This window comes from Dendrobates tinctorius, unplaced genomic scaffold (assembly GCF_039654945.1).
Source record: "Dendrobates tinctorius isolate UK_male_01 unplaced genomic scaffold, ASM3965494v1 ptg000102l, whole genome shotgun sequence".
Lineage (NCBI taxonomy): Eukaryota > Metazoa > Chordata > Amphibia > Anura > Dendrobatidae > Dendrobates > Dendrobates tinctorius.
This window is the reverse complement of record NW_027361770.1, coordinates 8,781,417-8,802,362: the sequence shown is the minus strand read 5'-3', so window position 1 is coordinate 8,802,362 and position 20,946 is coordinate 8,781,417. Positions and strand designations below refer to the sequence as shown.

The 20,946-nt window shown below is 44.9% G+C and overlaps 1 protein-coding gene across 1 annotated transcript in view; it reads left to right on the top strand.

Moving 5' to 3' along the window:
* Positions 1-20,946, top strand: part of SDHA (succinate dehydrogenase complex flavoprotein subunit A) — a 114,805-nt gene that overhangs the window by 24,202 nt on the left and 69,657 nt on the right. The window contains exons 2-4 of the mRNA XM_073587714.1: positions 4,447-4,536; positions 5,026-5,187; positions 8,537-8,680. Of these exons, the coding sequence (XP_073443815.1) occupies positions 4,447-4,536; positions 5,026-5,187; positions 8,537-8,680 (396 nt within the window). The remainder of the gene's footprint in view (positions 1-4,446; positions 4,537-5,025; positions 5,188-8,536; positions 8,681-20,946) is intronic.

The window sequence follows — 20,946 nt, the reverse complement described above, 5'->3', positions numbered from 1 at the left end:
ATTCCTTGGGATCGGAGTTCTTGATCCAGCAAGATTACGCCTTGCATCACGCAGTGTTCACTACTGAATGCTGTGGCCCATTCATATGTCCTCATGATTGCTGGTGTCATTGTGAGGATGTACTTTTTCCTACCAACAAAGATGGCAGCGAGAGCCCCAGTGTCTCCTGTAATGCCTAGGATAAGCCCTCGACACTCTTGTCACATGCATGCCCCCAGACCCTCCTGTCACCTGCATGCCCATCCTGTGAAGTCAATGGCCCCCGACCCTCCTGTCACCTGCATGCCGCCCATCCTGTGAAGTGTATGGCCCCCGACCCTCCTGTCACCTACATGCTGCCCATCTTGTGAAGTGTATGGCCCCTGACCTTCCTGTCACCTGCATGCCGCCCATCTTGTGAAGTGTATGGCCCCCGACCCTCCTGTCACCTGCAGGCCGCCCATCCTGTGAAGTGTATGGCCCCCGACCCTCCTGTCACCTGCATGCTGCCCATCCTGTGAAGTCTATGGCCCCCGACCCTCCTGTCACCTGCATGCCCATCCTGTGAAGTGTATGGCCCCCAGACCCTCCTGTCACCTGAATGCCCATCCTGTGAAGTGTATGCCACCCGTCCCTCCTATAAGGTTTGTGCCTCCTTGTCTTAAATTCATTGCAAAGAGTCTGTGTAACTGAAAACTTTGATACAGGCATCCCCCCTTACATCCGCCTGTCACACATACACACGTTGTGTAGCAAAGCACACTACAGTAGGAATGGGGTCCTGCGTAAAGTGCCTGACTAGTGCTCTTCCCTGTGAGGTCACTCACCCCTGCAGCATATAGTGGGTGTGGAGTTTGTGAAGAGGGGTAGTGGCATTTCTCTGGTGTCGTACCTGGGAGGCACCAAGTCACCTACACTGCAGTGTCACAATCATCTTGAGGTTCTGCCACCATGCGGTATTTTGTGTTTTTTTTTCAGCAGAAAAATCTGCAAATCCAAAACATGCACATATCCAAATACTGTTGGACAATATTAATTACGTGTCTGCCATTTGAATGGAGCCTGACATTTGCTTTGGTTGCTCATTAAACTACCAGTTTTTTGTGGAACAAGCTGTAATACTCTCACCCTCTTTTACCAAGCACAGTAGGCCCTGCCATACATCTGGACTCTCTCCTCACTTAGGCCTCTTTCACACTTCAGTTTTTTTGCATCAGTTATAATCCGCCAAAAAGGCAGACAAGCGGATCCGTTCTCAACTGATGTGAACGGATGGCACAGGATCCGTTTTTAGATGGATCCTGAAAATGAGGACATTTAAAGGAATCGCTGAGAGAGAGAGAATTTTTTTTTGTCCAGCACCCAGACAGATTTTGGGGTTAATTCAGTGTCTGGAGGATCCGCCAGCAAAAAAACGTTGCAAGCTCCGTTTGGAAATCTTTGAGGATGTTGACGGACACTAAGATTGTGGCGGATCCTCAAAAAAAACGGATGCAATGGACGGCAATCAGTCAGAATCCGCCAATAATGAAAGTCAATGGGGAAAAAAAACGGATCCGCAAAGAAAAATGGCGGATCCGTTTTTTTTCAAAATTGGCGGATCTTGACTGATTGTCAAAAATGGAAGTGTGAAAGAGGCCTTACCCATTTGTGCCCTGTGCGCAGCCAGTGGCCTGAAACTGTCACTCGCATTATATCCACTCCAGCCTGCAGGAACTCTCCCGTGCTGCGGGACTTGGTGGCCTGAACATTAGACTTGTCCCGTAAGCCATAGTAGCAGGTACATGACCTGATCTCATCACTAATATTTTCACTGTATTCCAAATTCAACTAAGTACCATAGTCATATATAGCGTTTGTGCTCCTATGGGTAAGGAGCTCTTTTTTTTTTTTTTTTTTTTTTTTTTTTTAATCTTGGTGTGTGTGTGCAGTCTTTCCAAATCTCAGGTGCTGTAGAAGGTATTGCTGCTATTATTAAGCATGCTGCAAGCTTTTATAATGTGTGCAGTGTGAATATTGACTAATCATGTATGGCTGTGTTTGCTAATATTGTAAACTATTAGTATAGCAATGAAAGAACAGAGCTGGTGTATGTGGGGCTACTTGTCAGGTCATTACGGGTTAGTCACTAGTCAGAATGGCCGCTTGGATATATTGGACATTAAGGCTGTGTGCCCACGTTGCGTTTTTGCCACTGCGGAAACGCTTAAAAAACGCTTTCCCATCCTATGGGATTCCACAGTTGCTGTGCCAATGCTGCGGATTTTTCTGCTGCAGAATCGCTTAGCGGTAAAATCCCCAACATGTCCATTAATTCTGCGGATTCGTGGCGATTCCTCCGCCATAGGATTGCATTGAAATGCTCACTTTACGTATGTGGCTATGCCCACTGTGCATGAAGTGAGCGCTTCATGTGCAGATGGTACCCAGGGTCTGGAGGAGAGGAGACTCTACTCCATGCCCTGGGTACCATATCCCCGTAAAAATAGAATTAAAATAAAAAATTGAGATATACTTTCCCTCTTTCGGCGCTGGCGCAACTTACGTTCCCAGGGATGCATTGCGAGAATCACCCCAAATGACGTCGCCGACCGCTACATCATCAGGGGTCATTCGCGCAATGCATCCCTGGGAACGTAAGTTGCTGGCAGCGCCGATGATGGCCAGAAGGACTCCGGGGGCCGAAAGAGGGTAAGTATATCTCTATTTTTTATTTATTTTGTTTATTATTTTTAACATTCTATCCTTATAGGCAGCATCAATAGTAAAAAGTTGGTTACACCACTTGTCAAGCAATATGCTTGACAAGCATAGCCAACCTGTCAATCACTTTTCCAAGCGATGCTTCATTCTGCAAGCTAAAAACGCTTGCAAAGCGCTTGTGTTTTGCGGGAAAACGCATGCGAATTCTGCATGCTTTTTACCTGCGGTTGGGAGTTGCGGAAATGCTGCGGACAATTCCGCAGCATTTCTGCATTGTGGCCTAAATGGGGTAGTCAGTGTCTCTTTAAAAATGGGTAAAGTCTGGAGTGCAGTTAACCACTTATTAAAAAACTAGATTATGGCCCGATGCTATGGCATTGGGAGGATGCGATAGCATCACACCTCTTGCCATATTAACCCTCAACACACACACTCCTCTCACCTTTCACCATCTCCACTCGCATCCACTCACTCTTTCACTCCACATACGACCCTTTCTCTCTCACTCCATCTCTCATACTCACACCGTCATCGTCGCTGCCCCGACATCTTCCTCCGCCGCGATCCAGGATCCAGACGTTCTCCAGGCCGCCGACATGTTCTTGCGGGACGCCATCTTGGATTTCGTGAAATCCCGCGATATTAAAGATGGCGTCGCCGCAACAACATGTCGCTGGCGTGGACGACATCGGGATCCAAAAAGATGGCGTCGGCGAAATCTCGCGAGATTACGCCGACGCCATTTTGGATCCCGATGTCGCCCACGCCAGCGACATATTCTTGCGGGACGCCATCTTGGATTTCGTGAAGTCCCGCGATATTCAAGATGGCGTCGCCGCAACAACATGTCGCTGGCATGGCGACATCGGGATCCAAAATGGCGTCGGCGTAATCTCGCGAGATTTCGCCGACGTCATCTTTTTGGATACCGATGTCGTCCACGCCAGCGACATGTTGTTGTGGCAACGCCATCTTTAATATCACGGGATTTCACGAAATCCAAGATGGCGTCCCGCAAGAACATGTCGGCGGCCTGGAGAACGTCTGGATCGCGGCGGCGGAGGAAGATGTCGGGGCAGCGACGATGACGGTGTGAGTATGAGAAACGGAGTGAGAGAAAGGAACGTATGTGGAGTGAAAGAGTGAGTGGACATGAGTGGAGGTGAAAGGTGAGAGGAGTGTGTGTTGAGGCGGTGTGGTGTGTTGAGGGTTAACATGTGCGTGTGTGTGTGGTGACGTCACCGGTTACAACTGGACGGAAGTTGTTACAACCGGAAGCTGGTTAGGGCATTTATTATTATAGATATCTGATTCTACAGTTTACTGCTTGCTGACAAGGTGAGTGGTTATGGCGACCTCAGGAGGAGTCTGGTCTCTAGACAAGTACTGTGTGCTTCCAGGCTGTATGTTCTAGTAGAGGCGCACAGGTGTCATGCAGCTGGCAAGCACTACTCAGAAGGTGGCTGCAGCTGGCCATCTTTCTTGCCCCTGTGCTTCCCCTATGCTGCCGAGGCAAAGCTGTCACCACTAGCAGCCCATAGTGTACTAGCACCACCTTTCACTGCCCCACTGGCATACACAAAGCCAGGGGCTGGGGAGCAGTGCACTCCTGCACAAAGGAACATCAAAATAATCTTAATGATGTACAGTTGGAAAATAAGATGTTTTTTTTTTTTTTTTGTAAGTTTTTCTTTTTAAGACAATAAAGCTTGTTTTTTGAGGTGTAAATATTTTTATATAATGAACTCTTATTGTGTGTTCTAGAAATGGGCAGCAGTGTCCCCTGCACTTACTAGAACTTTCCACTTCACGGTTTATGGCAAGAAGAATGCATCTGCTAAAGTCTCTGATTCGGTAAGTTTTCCTTTAAATATCTTCCTGTAAATTCTATGTGATGAAATTACCAGCATCGTTCTGCTAAGCGCTTTATATTCTTTTGCGGATCACTATGCTGATGACATTCGTAAACTGCTAAAGGTGGTGCTGTATATTGCTCAGATACCCCATCACTTTGTGATGTACTCTAGTTCCTGGATGGAAGAAAGAGCAGAGACCCCGTCCATGTCCCCTATAAGGTTTTCTCTGCATAGTGACAGCACCGGCAGTGTTCCAGTTTTCTGCACGAGGTATTCATGAATATTGCATTGTCTTACTTTTTTTAATACCAGGAAATAAATTGAATTTTAGACTGCAAGTAAAGATGACCCCAAGAGTGCATCAGCAAGTGTCTGTGTGTGTGTGTTGGGCTCTTGGCATTTTGTGGTCTTCCATGTTGGTGTAGTTTTGGCACATAAAGTTGGTGTTTGTGTCCTCCACAATTTCTTTGACCATTTTGTTTTCCAGGTTTCCACACAGTACCCTGTAGTGGACCATGAGTTTGATGCGGTCGTGGTGGGCGCTGGTGGAGCAGGATTACGAGCAGCGTTTGGCTTATCTGAAGCAGGCTTCAATACCGCATGTATCACAAAGTTGTTTCCAACTAGATCCCACACAGTGGCTGCACAGGTACGTGCTTTTGATTTGGTTTCTTTTTTTTTGTGTCCATATTGTAAAAGACAGCAGTTAATTTTCACATGGATTTTAGCATTTCTGACCACTGAGCCTTCATGACTATCAGTTTCCTGCAATGGCTGCAGAGATGAGGCTTCTTCTGCATCTGATGGTTGCCATAACTAGCTGCCTGTCCTGCTGTTCTCGTGACGTATCTCGCTGTCTCTACTGAAGTTTATATGGGAATAAAGCTAGAATTCTATATAATTGGAGCTATGCTTTTCTGTTCCTGACCGTTTTATTGGGTGTGTTGCAGCACTTTCTCAGGTGTGCTCTACTACTGAAACCTAAAGAGAACCTGTCTCATGAATAAACGCTATTAACCTGCAGATATGGGTTTATTCTGCCGTTTCGTAGCTTTTTGAACCTGCCTGGTGCCTGCACTTAGACCTCTGCTGACGAAAGGAAATGAACTTTATTTCCCTCTGCAGTGTTCGGGTTTCAGGAAAGGAAGCGGGGATCAGTTATCACTCTGTGTATAGAAAGCAATGACCATGTCCCAGCACTGGCTGACAGCAGCCCTGCATTAGGGCCATCTGTAAGTCACTGCCGCCACTCTCTATACTCAAACTAGTGACTGAACCTGCGCCAGCGCTGCCTCCGTGGCTGAAACTGAACGCTGTAGGGTTAAAGTTAATTTCCTTCTGGTGGCAGGGCTCTAAGTATGATCACTGGGCAGGTTCAGAATGCTATTAACTTACAGATTAACCCCATATTGGCAGGTTAAAAGCCTGTTTTCCTGTGACAGGTTCCATTTAACCCCTTCCCGACATGCATCGTACTAGTACTGCTCTGCGGGAGATGCGTTCCCACAAACAGCAGTACTAGTATGGTGCACCGATCGTGCGGCCTCATGCTGACACCCTGCAGCAACGCCCACAATTGCTTCTAGCACCGATCACAAGCATTTAACTTCTCTGATGCCGCTGTCATTAGTGATCGTGGCATAGAGGAGCATCGCGCAGGGAGGCTTCCTGCGCGCTTCCATCAGGACAACGTGATGCAATCGCGGTTTCCTGATGGTCTCCATGGAGAACCCTGGTCCGCATGATGGCCGTGGGGTCCTGCAGGGAAGGTGGCTTGTGAGCGCCTGCTGGGAGCAGGCGTTGGCATGCCTCCTTCCTTGCGTGTCAGATCCTGATCTGATACTCTGCAGTGCAGAATGTCAGATCAGCGATCTGATATAATACAGTGATGTCCCATCCTGGGACAATGTAAAAAAGTGAAAACAAATATTATGAAGTGTAAAAATAATTTTTAAAAAATCCCTAAAAAGAAACATATTTTCCCAATAAATTTATTTATGTAAATAAAAAAAAACAAAAGCTCGCTTATTTGTCATCGCCGCTTCCGTAATGACCTGCTTTATAAAACTGTCCCAGTTTACCTGAGTGCCTCTACTGCAACATAGAAATTGTCAACATGGACTGGATTTCTGTTTAGTTGTCAGTAAGTTATATAATCATATTACTCATTTACAGTTGGGTCCAGAAATATTTGGTCTTCGTGATTTGGGCTCTGCATGCCACTATTTTTTATTAAAAATGAAACAACTGAGATGCAATTGAAGTGTAGCCTATCAGCTTTAAATAAGCACTCCCATCAAAATTTTTATCCTTGTAATACATCGTAATCATCATAGTATATAGCACTGTGTACTTAAAATTACTCATTTTTGCCTTTCCACCTAGATAATTCTTTTGTTTTAGATTAGTGGTATATCACGTGATTAAAAATGAACTAGCTGAATCCTTATAAGCTCTGTGTAGAAACAGGAGGTCCGTTTTCTCTGTATGATGCATGAGTCTCTGCAAAAGTCAATGGGAGGAGCTGGGTAAGGAGTTGAAGGGGAATGATTTCTCCAGAGATTAGAAACTTCCTGTTTCTATATAGAGCAGAGAAAACAGAAGAATTTGCTGGGTAGAAAGGCAAAATGAGCAATTGTAAGTGCACAGTGCTATATAATATTTTACTATGTATATTATGTGAAATACATGCTCGATGGGTTTTAGGTCAGGTGACAATACTTGGCCATTGCAGAATATTCCATATCTTTGCCTTAAACCTTTGGGTTACTTTTGCAGTATATTTTTGGTCATTGTCCATTTGTACCGTGAAGCGCCGTCCAATCAGCTTTGCTGCATGTGGTTGAATCTGAGTAGAAGGTATTGCACCTTGTACTGAACACTCTGTATTTTCTCTCATGAAGTATTTTCTTCATGGTAGACTTGGATACTGAAACACGTACTTCTTGGAATTCTCTTCTTCAGGAGTTGTTCACTTGGGTGGATGTTGTGAAGGGGTTTTTCTTCCGCATGGAAAGGATTCTTTCGATCATCCACCACTGTTATTTTATGTGGCCATCCATGCGTTTTTAATTCCCAAGCTTACCAGGGCATTCTTTTCTTTGCAGAATGTACCAAACTGTTGATTTTGCTACTTGTAACATTTCTGCTTTCTCTTTGATGGATTTCTTATTTTTCAGCCTGTTTCACTACCATTGAGAGCTCGTTTGACCGCATGTTGTGGGTTCACAGTCACAGCTTCCAAATGCAAAAGCCACGCTTGGAATCAGCTCTAGACTTTTTACCTGCTTATTGTTGATGGATTAAAGCGGCGAAAAGCTCTTGCAGCCCATTTAATGAGCTTTTGAGATACTCCAATTACTTTTGGTTCCTTTAAAAAGAGGCAGCTACATTTTAAAGCGCTGTAATTCCTAAACCCTTACTCCAGTTAGGATGTGAATACCCTCAAAATTAAAGCTGAGAGTCTGCACTTTAAACATATATTGATTATATAACTGGATCTTGAATATGTTTTGGTAAACAGCTAAAATGATAAAACTTGTCACTTTCCAAATATTTCTGGACATAACTGTATGTGCGTATATATATATATATATATATATATATATATATATATATATATATATATATATATATATATATAGCACTATCATATACCATAGCATTTTACAGACTTTATCATCATTGTTCCCATTGGGCTAAGGATCTAAATTCCCTATCAGCATGTCTTTGGAAGATGGAAGGAAACTCACGTAAACGTGGGGAGAACGTGCAAACTGCTTGCAGGTGGTGTCCTTTGAACTCTGGAGCCACCGTGCTACTTGCTACCCTATATATTCTACATCTATCTCGTTACTGTCTATACTATATTCTTATTTAAACACTGACTTACTTAATTTATTTGTATATTTTATTGATGGTAAATTAAGGACTGGGATCCATAATATGCAGATTTATTAATGTTTTTAGTTCCGATCATTATAATTTGTTTTATTTAGGGTGGTATAAATGCAGCTTTGGGCAACATGGAAGATGATGATTGGAGGTGGCACTTTTATGACACAGTAAAAGGCTCTGATTGGTTGGGTGATCAAGATGCCATCCATTACATGACAGAACAAGCACCAGCTTCCGTTATTGAGGTAAGTACTGGTCCACAGAATTCTCGTCCTCTTCTTTTGTTTATACATGACAAAGCGACCTTATATGATACAGACATGAGGTGGAATTGCATATGAAATTATGTCTTGTACTGAAGATATGGAGAAAAGGGTATGTTTACTCACATCTGAAAAGCAGCACATTTTCCACAGCTGAAAATGACAGGCGCAGCGGATTTGAAAACTACGGTGTGTCAAAATATGCTGTGGATTTTTACAGTTTGCAGTGCAGATGGGAAGTGTGTGGCACATCTGCAACTTTACTGTAATGAAACCTGAAGTGGCCTTGTTCTGTGTGCACCCAAAGAGGAAATAGGAGTGGTGCAAGATGTATAGGCAAAAGATGGAAAGGTATATCCCTACTAGCAATGTCACCATGAGCTGTCTTTAGTCCTCCATTAATGTATATATCCAGTTCTCAAATGTATTTTCACACAAATAAAAAATAAAAATGAATTAATTACAGGAGAGAGGCAGCATCAACAGAGTAAATAGGCATACATAATGTATTTGGTGTAAAAAAATGAGCGGTGACTGTATATGAAGAAGTTTATAATGGAAACATCCTGTATTGTGTCTAGGTAAAAAGATCTATACCCCATGAATGTATATGTAAAGTGTAAACTGTAGGTACAACATAATGGGAAAAATGCAGTCATGAAATATGAAGTATAAAGTATATTAGCAATTGCTTTAATGAAATGCATGATTACATGGATAAAGTCCTTATGTATAAGATTAAATGCATATATATGCAGCTGGCATAAAAGTATACCTTGCAAATCCATACTTAGTGGTTTTAGTACAAATAGAAATAAATGGGAATTTAATAGCAAATCAAAAAGTGTTTGAGGCTGAGAAACAAACCGTAGTATGTCAGTCTTCCCGAGGATACCCCAAAAAGCAAAGTATCAGGGTTACAGCGCCGACCAGTCATGGTATCTAAATTGAGTTATCTGGTGAAGGTTGAGGGACTCAAGGGTAGTACAGGTCGTGTCACCCAGTTCCCAGGTAGATCACTACTTTGATATTCTACTTAAACATAATTAAATTAAATTTTACCATACATCCCTGATATTGCTTCACATCCAGAACTTGTGGGTCTAGACCACATTTGTATTTAAAGTATATATTTGGGGGGCCTTTATGGGAGAAGGCTGGTTTGGTCTATCAGGGTCAGGACTATGCGGTTGTGTCTTTAAATCATTCCAGGGCCTGAAGGATGAGCTTACTATTCTGAATAATTTACTCTTCAGTTTCCTTCAACTCTTTCATGCGTAAACAGGCCCATTTCCAGTTCACCATCCTGACAGTACCATGGAGGACGTCCTTCTTATCCTCACTGGGACAGAAAGCAAAGAGAGGTTTAAAGGACCCTCCCATCTCCACCGCTCAGTGTTTTTTCCTGTCCCAATGAGGATAGGAACGAAGAGAGGAAGCTCCTATCCCTGGTTGCACCGGGCAGATCAGCGTGGATCGGGGGCCCAATCTTTCCATTCCTGCCAGCAAGAGGTCTGCGGCTGACGCCCTTTGATGGGGGTTCCCTCAGCCTACCTCAGTGAAGTGCTGCTCCTGAGTTTCAAGCTGCTTCCCCCTGCCTGGGGGCTCTCTGCTCGGACGTCTGCCTCCGGCACGCTGCAAGCCATGCAGGTGCGCTTCCGGCGACCTCATCTCTGCAGGTCAGGCAGAGCACTTCTGGGTCACGGCCAGCGTGTGTTCCATGGTGGAATGCAAAAAGAGGATCCGGCGAGGACATTAGCAGAGAAGTCTGATGTATAGGTATCGTATAAATAATGTCCCGGAATGTGTGTAGGCTGCCTTACTGTAAGCTTAGGTCATGGGGGATTCTGCTAAGGCTGACATTGGCTTGGAACAGAGCCAGGGGCATGTGAATAAGCTTGCAAAGTGACACTCACTTTAAGCCCTTACCCTACACATAGAAACACATGGCATGTACTCTGTGTATTCTGGGGGGGGGGGGGGGGGGGGGGACACCTGTCTCGACAACTCCAAAGAAGTATATCAAGAAGTCAGGGAAGTGTAGGAGATGTGCTATCTGTAACGTCAAACTACCAGATACCTGTCAGAAGCACCTATGTGAACCCTGCACTTCAAGAATCATCAGAGAGGAACAGACTGCTTTGCTGTTGGACATGAGGTCCATAATCTGAGAGGAGGTCCAGACCTCAATTTCTGGGATTGTATATTCTCATGCCTCACAATCCGAATCCCAGGGAGAGTCCCTTAAAAGACCAAGGGAGATAGAAGGGTCCTCTGAAGATGAGATGCCAGATGAATCTGACCAGAAAGAAGGGGACGTTTTAACTGACACAACAGAGGGGGGGGAAGAGATGTCTCTTTTCCTCCGAGGACACTGATGAACTCCTCCGTGCTGTACGACATGCCATGCAGGTGGCGGAAACCCCAAAACCCCTCTCCGTACAGAACGAGATGTTTTTGGGGGGTTACAATCCCAGAGAAAGAGTATTACCGGTCAACAGCCACATTCGTTCTATGATCATGGAGGAATGGGAGGGTGCAGAAAAACGGGATTTAAGTTCTCTTCGTCACTTTGTCTACCGGAACGTCTATCTTGGGGATATCTTCCCAGACTTTGACGTCTTCTGGCTTAAAGGGCAGGTGAAGTTTAAAGTCTCTCGGGATAACCAGTCTTTTGAAGATTCCTCCAGCTTGAAAGAACCCATGGACTGGAAGGAGGATGGCCTCCTAAAGAGAACCTGGGAAACCTCAGCAGCCATAATCCGGGCGAACATCGTGGCAACCTCGGTGGCTCGATCCATGCACTTATGGGTCGACGACTTAAGAGGAACATTTGAGATCTAAGACTCCCAGGGACACCATCCTAAAAGCTCTTCCCTTGCTGAAACTGGTGCCCGGATTCATTGCTGACGCGTCTGCAGAATCTGTACGATTCGCAGCCAGAAATGGGTCTTTGTCCGAAGGGCTATCTGGTTTTATACTTGGTCGGGGACACTCGATTCAAAAATAACCTCTGTTCCTTTCCCTTCTTGGACAATAAAGTGTTTGGGCCTGTTCTAGATGATATTCTGGAGAAGGCATCAGACAAAAAGAAAGGGTTTTTCCCCTGAGGACAAACCAAAGAAATATCAGCCCTTTCGTAGGCCCCAACCTAGCCAGAAGTCAGGCTATAAAGGGAAGGTTAAAATGGACAGATGGAGCTACCCCAAGGGAGGTAGGGGTATGAACTCAATTTTTGGTTCAGGCTCAGGTAGAAAGTGATGCCATGAGAGGGGGGCACGGCTAGGGCGGTTCCTGTGGGCGTGGTGGGAGATCTCAGAAAATCTGTGGATTTTAGAGAGAGTTTCCTGCGGCTACAAAATAAAGTTCACCCTTCTGCCCCCAGAAAGGTTCATAATAAAAACCTCCGCCTTCAGTCTGCCGCTTCCCCCATGTGGACAGATGTCTAGGACCTACTAAGAATTTGTAGTGGTAGTCCCGTTCCCCGAAGAGGAAAAATGCAGGAGCCATTACTCCAGTCTCTTCTCAGTAAAGAAACCTTCGGGAGAGGGCAGGACAATAATAAATCTGAAGCCCCTGAACTAATGGATAAAATACAAGAAGTTCAAGATGGAATCCATCAGATCTACGATTCCTCTTATTGACAGGAATGTGGTGATGTGTACCCTAGATTTAAAAAAACATGATGGCATCTCCTGAGGAAGAAGTCCTAGTGACTTTGAAACACGTTGAGAATAAACATTCAGCAGCGCGGATGATATCCACAAAATTCACAAACTGAATATCCTGATTCGGTCACTAGTTTGACTAAGTGGATCTGCGGCAGCTGGTAAATTCTAATGAGTTTTCTCATGCTATAATTTTGGAAACAATAGGCGAGTACAATTTATTGTTCATCTTCAAATGTCCATTGGATTAGACCCTATTGCGCTTTTCTTTCCTGCAGCGTCGTTGATTAAGAAGTTCAAGATAGAATCCATTAGAGCTACGATTCCTCTTATAGACAAGAATGCGGTGATGTGTACCCTAGATATTTAAAAAACGCGTACTATCACGTTTCTGTCCACGCTTCATACTAGAGATTCCTAAGGTTTGCTCTGAGGGTCCAGGGGAGGGTCTGGCACTACCAGTTCCGATGTCTTCCCTTTCGCCTAGTTTCAGCATCCAGAGTATTCACCAAGCTTGTGGTCGAGTTAGTCACCTACCTAAGGAAACGGGTGTTAGGCTTTGAGTTTCCCCCACTACACGGGGGGAATCTCGAGCCATGTCCTCTGTGGTCTCCCATTCCTCTGCAGCCGCAGAGATTCCTGCTCAGCAGAGACGTCGGTCCCGGCGTCTTGCCCAGGCTAATGCTAGGCATCTGGTTGCTCCTTCAAGCTCTGCTATAACACCATGCTTGAGTCAGCCACAAGAAGATGCTCCTGGGACTAAGTCCTGCCTTTTGCCTACTGAGCATGCCCGTGGGACGACCTCTCATAGGAGGCCGGAGGTCACATGCGCAGGTCCCGTTCCTGCTCCGATTGGTCCACTGGGAAGGTCCCGGAAGGACACCGCTATAAAAGTCTCATGGCCGCTCGGCCATGCGCTAGTATAGACTCTTATGGGTAGTTGTGTGTGTGATGATGGATGCATGAGACTGGTGACTGACTCATTATGATCCCCTCCCTTTGGTTGTGTATGGTATAGGGGTTACGGAGTCAGTCAGCGCCAGTAGTGGCATAGTCTATGTGCCACAGAGCATCCCGTTCTCCATGCGAGCGTTAGCGTCATATAGTGCCATCCAGCACAAGGCTCCTCTGCACCGCACGAGCAAAAGCGTTCCATACAGCGGCGACGTGCGCTAGATAAGCGCTTTCCTCCCTGCTCTGGGTGGTTAGTGGCGTCCGCTGGAGCAGTGCAGTGCGCACTCGGTGCAATTAACATTAGTCTGTTCTCTTGCTGGCACTGCAACTGCAGCGCTCTGCGCGCTAGTGGTCTAGAGGGACTCTAACCCTGTGTCTCTGGGGCAGAGTTCTGTGACCATTAGCTAGTGCTCGCCCAGCCGAGCTCTGTGAGTATAACAGGCTCCGGCAGTTGTTTCAGCAGCTCTGTGAGGTAACAGAGTTCACTCCTGTGCACACCGGGTCAGCGGATATCCCACCAGTGTTCACTTAGTTCTCCGCCATTACCGAGCAGCAGTTTACCATCTCTGCATGGTGGACCCTGGGCTGTGAACGCACTTTATACCATCTTATTTGGTGCGTTCCACAAGCCCCTAACAACGGGACATCATCATAGTCCCCTATGTAGCCAACTTCTTAATCATAGCCAGCTCCGAGGAACAGCTCAGGGAACACTGCCAGACCTCGATTTCCACGCTTTAGAGGATGGGAAGGGTCATAAATTGGGAGAAGTCAGACCTTGTTCGAGAGTCCAGAAAGAAGTTCCTGTGATCTTGCTAGACTCCTATCTAAGAGCATCTGTCTTACCAGAAGAGAAACTGGGTGCCATGCTGGAGAGAATCCGCCAATTTACTGGAAGCCGCTGCTCTATCAGAAAAGCAATGAAAATCCTGGGACTAATGACATATTGTATTCACTGCGTACGGTGGAGTCATTTCCACTCTCAAGAGCTCCAGGGTGTGGTTCTACATGCCTGGGACAGACGTCAACTGTCTCTGGACATGGTGATGCCTCTATCTCCCGGTGAGGGAATCTCTACATTGGTGGACCACTCCGGAAAACCTCCAAGTGAGATTTCATTGGATTCTCTCCCCGTGCATCATGGACACCATTGACGCAAGTCAGCTAGGCTGGAGCGGCCATGTGGAAGGAAAATATTTCCATGGAGGATAGAGTCCAGAGATGAGATCCAGGTCTTCGAACTTCAGGGAACTTTATGCAGTATGGAAGGTACTACTTCAGGTCCAGTCAATGGTTAAAGGCAGACATATAAAGATACTGTCTGACAACATGGCAGCGGTGGCATTCCTACGTCATCAAGGGGGACCAAAACATCCTTCACTGCAACGTCTAGCCAAGAAGATCTTCAGATGGGCAGAAAGCATGGTTTTATCCGTCTCTGCAGTACACCTGGGAGGATCCAGGAACCAGGTGGCAAACTTCCTGAGGAGGCAGAAGTTCTCACCAGGGCTGTGGAGTCGGTAAGCCAAACCTGCGACTCCGACTCCTCAATTTCCCTTACACCGACTCTCCGACTCCCACATATATTGCTTATATTTAAGTGAAACATTTATTGTAGTATAATGTGAACATCAGACATTGAATCATTTTTATGATACAATAGTCAAGATATTTAGATAGCACATAATATATATTTATTGGAATACAACTTTAGAACACAAAAAACTGTAATAAATTGTAAATATGTAATACACTATATATAATATTGATTACATATATACAGTACAGGCCAAAAGTTTGGACACACCTTCTTATTCAAAGAGTTTTCTTTATTTTCATGACTATGAAAATTGGAGATTCACTCTGAAGGCATCAAAACTATGAATTAACACGTGGAATTATATAATTAACAAAAAAGTGTGAATCAACTGAAAATATGTCTTATATTCTAGGTTCTTCAAAAAAGCCACCTTTTGCTTTGATTACTGCTTTGCACACTCTTGGCATTCTCTTGCTGAGCTTCAAGAGGTAATTACTGGAATATGGTCTTCCAACAGCCTTGAAGGAGTTCCCAGAGATGCTTAGCACTTGTTGGCCCTTTTGCCTTCACTCTGCGGTCCCTCTCACACCAAACAATCTCAATTGGGTTCAGGTCTGGTGACTGTGAAGGGCAGGTCATCTGGAGTAGCACCACATCACTCTCCTTCTTGGTCAAATAGCCCTTTCACAGCCTGGAAGTGTGTTTGGGGTCATTGTCCTGTTGAAAAATAAATGATGGTCCAACTAAACGCAAACCGGATGGAATAGCATGCTGCTGCAAGATACTGTGGTAGCCATGCTGGTTCAGTATGCCTTCAATTTTGAATAAAGCCCCAACAGTGTCACTAGCAAAGCACCCCCACACCATCACACCTCCTCCTCCATGCTTCACTGTGGGAACCAGGCATGTAGAGTCCATCCGTTCACCTTTTCTGCGTCGCACAAAGACACTATGGTTGGAACCAAAGATCTCAAATTTGGACTCATCAGACCAAAGCACAGATTTCCACTAGTCTAATGTCCATTCCTTGTGTTCTTTAGCCCAAACAAGTCTCTTCTGCTTGTTGCCTGTCCTTAGCAGTGGTTTCCTAGCAGCTATTTTACCATGAAGGCCTGCTGCACAAAGTCTCCTCTTAATAGTTGTTGTAGAGATGCGTCTCCTGCTAGAACTCTGTGTGGCATTGACCTGGTCTCTAATCTGAGCCGCTGTTAACCTGCGATTTCTGAGGCTGGTGACTTGGATGAACTTATCCTCTGCAGCAGGGGTGACTCTTGGTCTTCCTTTCCTGGGGCGGTCCTCATGTGAGCCAGTTTCTTTGTAGCGCTTGATGGTTTTTGCCACTGCACTTGGGGACACTTTCAAAGTTTTCCCAATTTTTCGGACTGACTGACCTTCATTTCTTAAAGTAATGATGGCCACTGATTTTTCTTTACTTAGCTGTTTTTTTCTTGCCATAATACAAATTCTAACAGTCTATTCAGTAGGACTATCATCTGTGTATCCACCAGACTTCTGCACAACACAACTGATGGTCCCAACCCCATTTATAAGGCAAGAAATCCCACTTATTAAACCTGACAGGGCCCACCTGTGAAGTGAAAACCTTTTCCGGTGACTACCTCTTGAAGCTCAGCAAGAGAATGCCAGGAGTGTGCAAAGCAGTAATCAAAGCAAAAGGTGGCTACTTTGAAGAACCTAGAATATAAGACATGCAGTATTTTCAGTTGTTTCATACTTTTTTGGTAATTTATATAATTCCACATGTGTTAATTCATAGTTTTGATGCATGCCTTCACAGTGAATCTACAATTTTCATAGTCATGAAACTAAAGAAAAGTCTTTGAATGAGGTGTGTCCAAACTTTTGGTCTGTACTGTGTACATATGTATATATGTGTAATACACACACACACACACACATATTATATGTATGTGTGTGTATAATATATATATCTATCACTATGACTTATCTCAGCTAAGACAAAGCCTAGATCCTCAGGCTACATTCACACCATGGGTGTAGCCAGGATCAAACCTAGGGGGGGGCAGAGCCTCCTACTGTTCCGCAGAACCTCATACTGCACACCTCAGCTGCTTCAGAACCTCATACTGCACACCCCTACACTTGAAAATAAAGCCAGCACCTTAAGAAGTTGTGGTGATGAATGCAGTCTATTTATTCCAACTATCAATTGATGTTGATGTGTTACTGGGCATCCTTTTGGGCAGCTATGAGGTGTACCTGACTGGTGCTAAAAATAAAGGAGTGTTAGAGCCCCGTCACACACAGCGACTCACCAGCGATCCCGACAACGATATTAACTTTTCAGGATAGCTGGTGTGTCGCTACATGATTGCTGGTGAGCTGCAAACGGGCAGCTTCACCAGCGGGCGTGTCGCTGTGTACGTTAGTTACCAGCGCGCTGATGCAGGGAGCTGATAACTAAGGTACACACTGGGTTTCTATGCAGCGCGGGTCACTTAGAAACCCGATATGTACCTTGGTTACTAGCTCCCTGCATCAGCACACTGGTAACTAAGGTACACATCGGGTTTCTAAGCACCACGCGCTGCTTAGAAACCCTGCGTTTACCTTAGTAACCAGCGTGCTGATCGCTGGTCTCCCGCCTGTCACACGCAGCGATGCGTGCTGGCCAGCGGGAGACCAGCGATCAAAAAAATGTCCTGGCCATTTCAGGACGATCAGCGATAACAGGCAGGGGGGGCCGGTCGCTGGCCAGTGTCACACACAGTGATCTCGCTGGTGAGATCGCTGTTGCGTCACAAAACTTGTGACTCAGCAGCGATCTCGCTAGCGAGATCGCTATGTGTGACGGGAGCTTTAGTCTGTGTGCTACCCGGCTTTCATTCTTTTTGGTACAGATAAGATATGGATAGACAGATATCGATAAATGGATGGATAGAGCAGATTTCTAATCTGCTTTTGCTATTGAAAACATTATCTATGAGCTCTAAAACCTTTCAGGTGATGCGGTTTTTTAAAAAGCTGATCTGCTTTTGCAGCTGAAAAACGTATCCTCAAAAAACGCAGGAAAAATGCTGTGTGTGAATGTAGCCTTAGATCAGGACTAGAACAGCCATTTATAGGACATTTCATAACTTTCCCAAATTCCTATGAAAAAATATTCAGCACATTCTGCATTGAATTACTGTACCCAATTTATTATATATTTTAGGAGTCTGAGTCGGTCCATTTTATACCGACTCCGACTCCACCAAAATGAGCACCGACTCCGACTCCACAGCCCTGGTTATCACCCACAGAGTGGGAGCTGAACAAGGAAGTGTTCAGTGTACTGTCAACGCTGGGGGGTGCCACGAGCGGATCTGTTCGCAGCTAGACAGAATGCAAAGGTCAGAAGATTTTTCTCCCTATACCTCCTAGACAGTTCAGCAGGAGTCGACGCTCTGTCCCAACGATGGGGAGAGGGGCTGTTCTATGAATTTCCCCTATTCCTCTGGTTCCGAGGGTGCTCAGAAAAGTGCAAGAGGATAGGGTAAAGATTGTTTTAGTGGTGCCCTTGTGGCCGAAGAGGAGTTGGTTACCTCTGCTGAGGAAAATGGCAGAAGAAGAACCCATCCTCCTTTCAAGGAGAAAAGACCTTTTCCACCAGGGCCCAGTTCACCACCTTAATCCGGATAGTCTTCAACTCTCAGCATGGATTCTGAGAGGCAGATCCTGAAGTGAAGGGGATTGTCCGACAAAGTAATATCTACCCTTCTAGCAAGCAGAAAATCAGTAACCTCTGCTATCTATAATAAAATCTTGAAGCGCTTCTGCATTTATTGCAGAGAATCATCGGTAGATACATTTCTCCCGGACATCCCCAAGATCCTTGATTTCCTGCAGGCAGGTTTCAATAAGGGTCTCAGACCAAGTACTTTAAGGGAACAGATCTCAGCCCTTAGTGTATTTTTCGACTTTCCCCTATCTGCCCTCCCCTGGATAACTAGAGCTATACAGAGGTTGAAGCCTTCGGCAAGTCTGTCGCACCTTGAATCCTAAACTTAGTGCTAAAAGCACTTTGTAAATACCCATACGAACCAGCAAATGATATGGATGTCAATAGGCTCTCATTTAAAACTGCTTTCCTGGTAGCAATCACATCGGCCAAAAGAATAGGGGAATTACAAGTCTTATCTATTCAAGACCCATATTTACAGGTGTTTATAGACAGACTGGTCTTGAGGCTCGACCCAGCGATCCTCCCCAAAGTAGTATTAACTCCGAAAATGAATCAAGAAGTTGTTCTTCCCTCCTTCTGCCAGCACCCTAGAAACCGAGGGAGCAATTATTTAATGCCTAGATGTTGGAGAGACGGTGCTTCCTGTAGTGGCGCAGGCGCACTGCTCTGCCCTGTTGAGGGCAGAGCAGAATACTGCAATGCGCAGGCGCCAGATCTCTCCCGACGCCTGCGCAATGCAGGACTCTGCTCTGCCCTCAACAGAGCAGAGCAGTGCGCCTGCTACAGGAAGGGAAGAAGAGGACATCATCGCATGAAGATGTGAGGCGCCGGACCGGACAACGACACCCATCGGACCGGACCGCCCCCTCCGGTGAGTATAATCTAACGTGTTTTTCTTATCTTTCAGGTTATATCGGGGGGCTTATCTACAGCATTACAGAATGCTGTCGATAAGCCCCTGATGTCAATGCGGCAGCTGATAGACGAAAAAAAGGGGTGACAGATTCCCTTTAATACCTACAAAGGCAACATGAAACCAGTTATTATCATAATCTATTAATACAGCTGATAAAGCACTGATAGAAAACTGGTATCCACAATCCCCAACTGCAATGTAAAAAATGTAAAGGAATGATGAAACGCTGACAGAAATGTAGTGCTTTAGGTTTAATTTATTTTTGTGCTAAAATTTTCCTTAGACTGCCTCCTCTGGTGCCCAATAGAACTTTATCAATGCCTCTTAAACATGGAAAGTGCCTGTTACAAATATGATGTTCCTTAAAATGTTTTGGAATATTTTTTAATTTCTCTAGATTTTAGGGTTCATTAATTTTTGCTGCATTTTTAATGTCTTACCCTGAATTCACATGAGGTTAAGCCAATGTAAATAATTTTACAAGGACAAATAGCCCAATATACTATGTCACTTGACTGACAATTAACACAGAGGACAATTTTGTATGTTTTTAAGCTGGAGGAAAATTTGAAAAAAACAAATTCTCAGTTAATTTGTGGTTAAGTGCCATAGGATCCACAGGGGTAACAATCCTAGTTAGGACCGTGTGAACTAGATAAAGAAATATGATGGTGGTGGAACATAGTGACTGCGAACTAACAGATCATGTAGTGCATGAGCGTGTTTGAGATATTGAGGGAGTGGATGGCATAATTTAACTCAGGATAGCATCAGACATCAAAATTGGCCAGTATCCTTTAATGAAATTCATTGTTATGAACCTTACCTGACTGATTTCTGCATGTCTGGCCTCAGAAATTGATCCCATGGGGTATTGTTAGCTTGATCATAACCAAGTTATGGGGCAGATGGTGCCTGGAAGATAACTCTGACTCCAGAGCTTATTTAACATGAAGGAGCAGTTACCAGTGAGACAAGTAACTGACACAGAACAGGAGAAATTAAATTTGTCTTACAAACACATTTTCTGCAGCTCCATGAGCGCTGCTGTACTATAACAATATTGCAGCCCTGTCTGCCTGTGAAATGGAAGCTGGAGCTGAGAGGAACCTGCAGATGAGTCGGTTATAGTCACGCACAGCTCTGCAGTAGGATCAGAAGAGCAGAGAGCGGCCATTACATATCACACTGGTAACTCAGCTTCATCTAAAACATGCTCTGGAGGCAGCGTTATCTCCAGGCACCATCCGCCTCAGAGCCAGTAAGAGGTCATTTATATTAAGTGATAAAAGATGAATTATCCTCAACATAGCATCTGATGTAGCTTCAGGTAAACAAAGGGGGGGGTGGGGTATGTCTCTACATCAACACTAGCTGGTGCTGTGATGTTAACATACTGGGAAAAGGTTGCTCTCCAGATCTAGAGTACCTTGCACTCAATTGTAGACCATTTTACTCTCCAAG